The 686-nt window shown below is 51.5% G+C and overlaps 1 protein-coding gene across 1 annotated transcript in view; it reads right to left on the reverse strand.

The window, feature by feature from the left end:
* The window catches only part of TNRC18 (trinucleotide repeat containing 18), a 109093-nt gene that overhangs the window by 21427 nt on the left and 86980 nt on the right, over positions 1-686 (reverse strand). Inside the window, exon 21 of the mRNA XM_027770010.1 lies at positions 506-684. Within this exon, the coding sequence (XP_027625811.1) occupies positions 506-684 (179 nt within the window). The remainder of the gene's footprint in view (positions 1-505; positions 685-686) is intronic.

Below are 686 nucleotides of genomic sequence, written 5' to 3' on the forward strand. Positions count from 1 at the left end.
AAAAAAAAAAAAAAAAACCAAAGAATTGAGGTTGAGATTTTCCTTCAGATAAGATGAAGGCCACAAAGTACAATGGTACCAGCAGTACCAGCTGGTGACTTTGCCACCAACGCAAGAACCAGAGGCTCACAGCACATGACAGGTACTGTAGAGACATTGAAATTCTTGTATGCTCACAGCTTCGAAATGACAGTACTTACTATACAGTACTTACTAGACGCTACCAGATAGCCTTATTATGTAAGGAGTACCTACAGTACCATAACACAAGTGGGCCTTTTCAATATTTGATAACTGCATTTCGGTACCACTGTTACTCTTTGGAGCTCCGGGTGTCTTAGTTACGTTTTAAGCTGTAATTCTGAGATAGGAAGTACAAGCTAAGGACTGCTAAGGAAGGGGCGACAAGCTCTATGTGGTGGCCCAGACAAGACCAAGGCCACTTCTCAAGGCTGGGAGGACCTATGACCCTTCCTGTAGCCCCACGCCTGTGCAGAGCCCCTACCTTCCTGGGGTCCTTCCTGTCCTTGGCACGGCCGGCGTCCTTGCGTGGGCTCAGGGGGCCACCTTTGCTGCATCGGCTGGTCTTGGCAGCCGGTGTGACACTGGGGGGTGCCGGGGGTGCAGCCGAGGCGTCGTGCAGGAAGATGCGTTCGCTGCGGCGCCGAGTCCACAGGTCGTCGGCG

The sequence above is a fragment of the Tupaia chinensis genome, unplaced genomic scaffold (genome assembly GCF_000334495.1).
Source record: "Tupaia chinensis unplaced genomic scaffold, TupChi_1.0 Scaffold000101_1, whole genome shotgun sequence".
Lineage (NCBI taxonomy): Eukaryota > Metazoa > Chordata > Mammalia > Scandentia > Tupaiidae > Tupaia > Tupaia belangeri.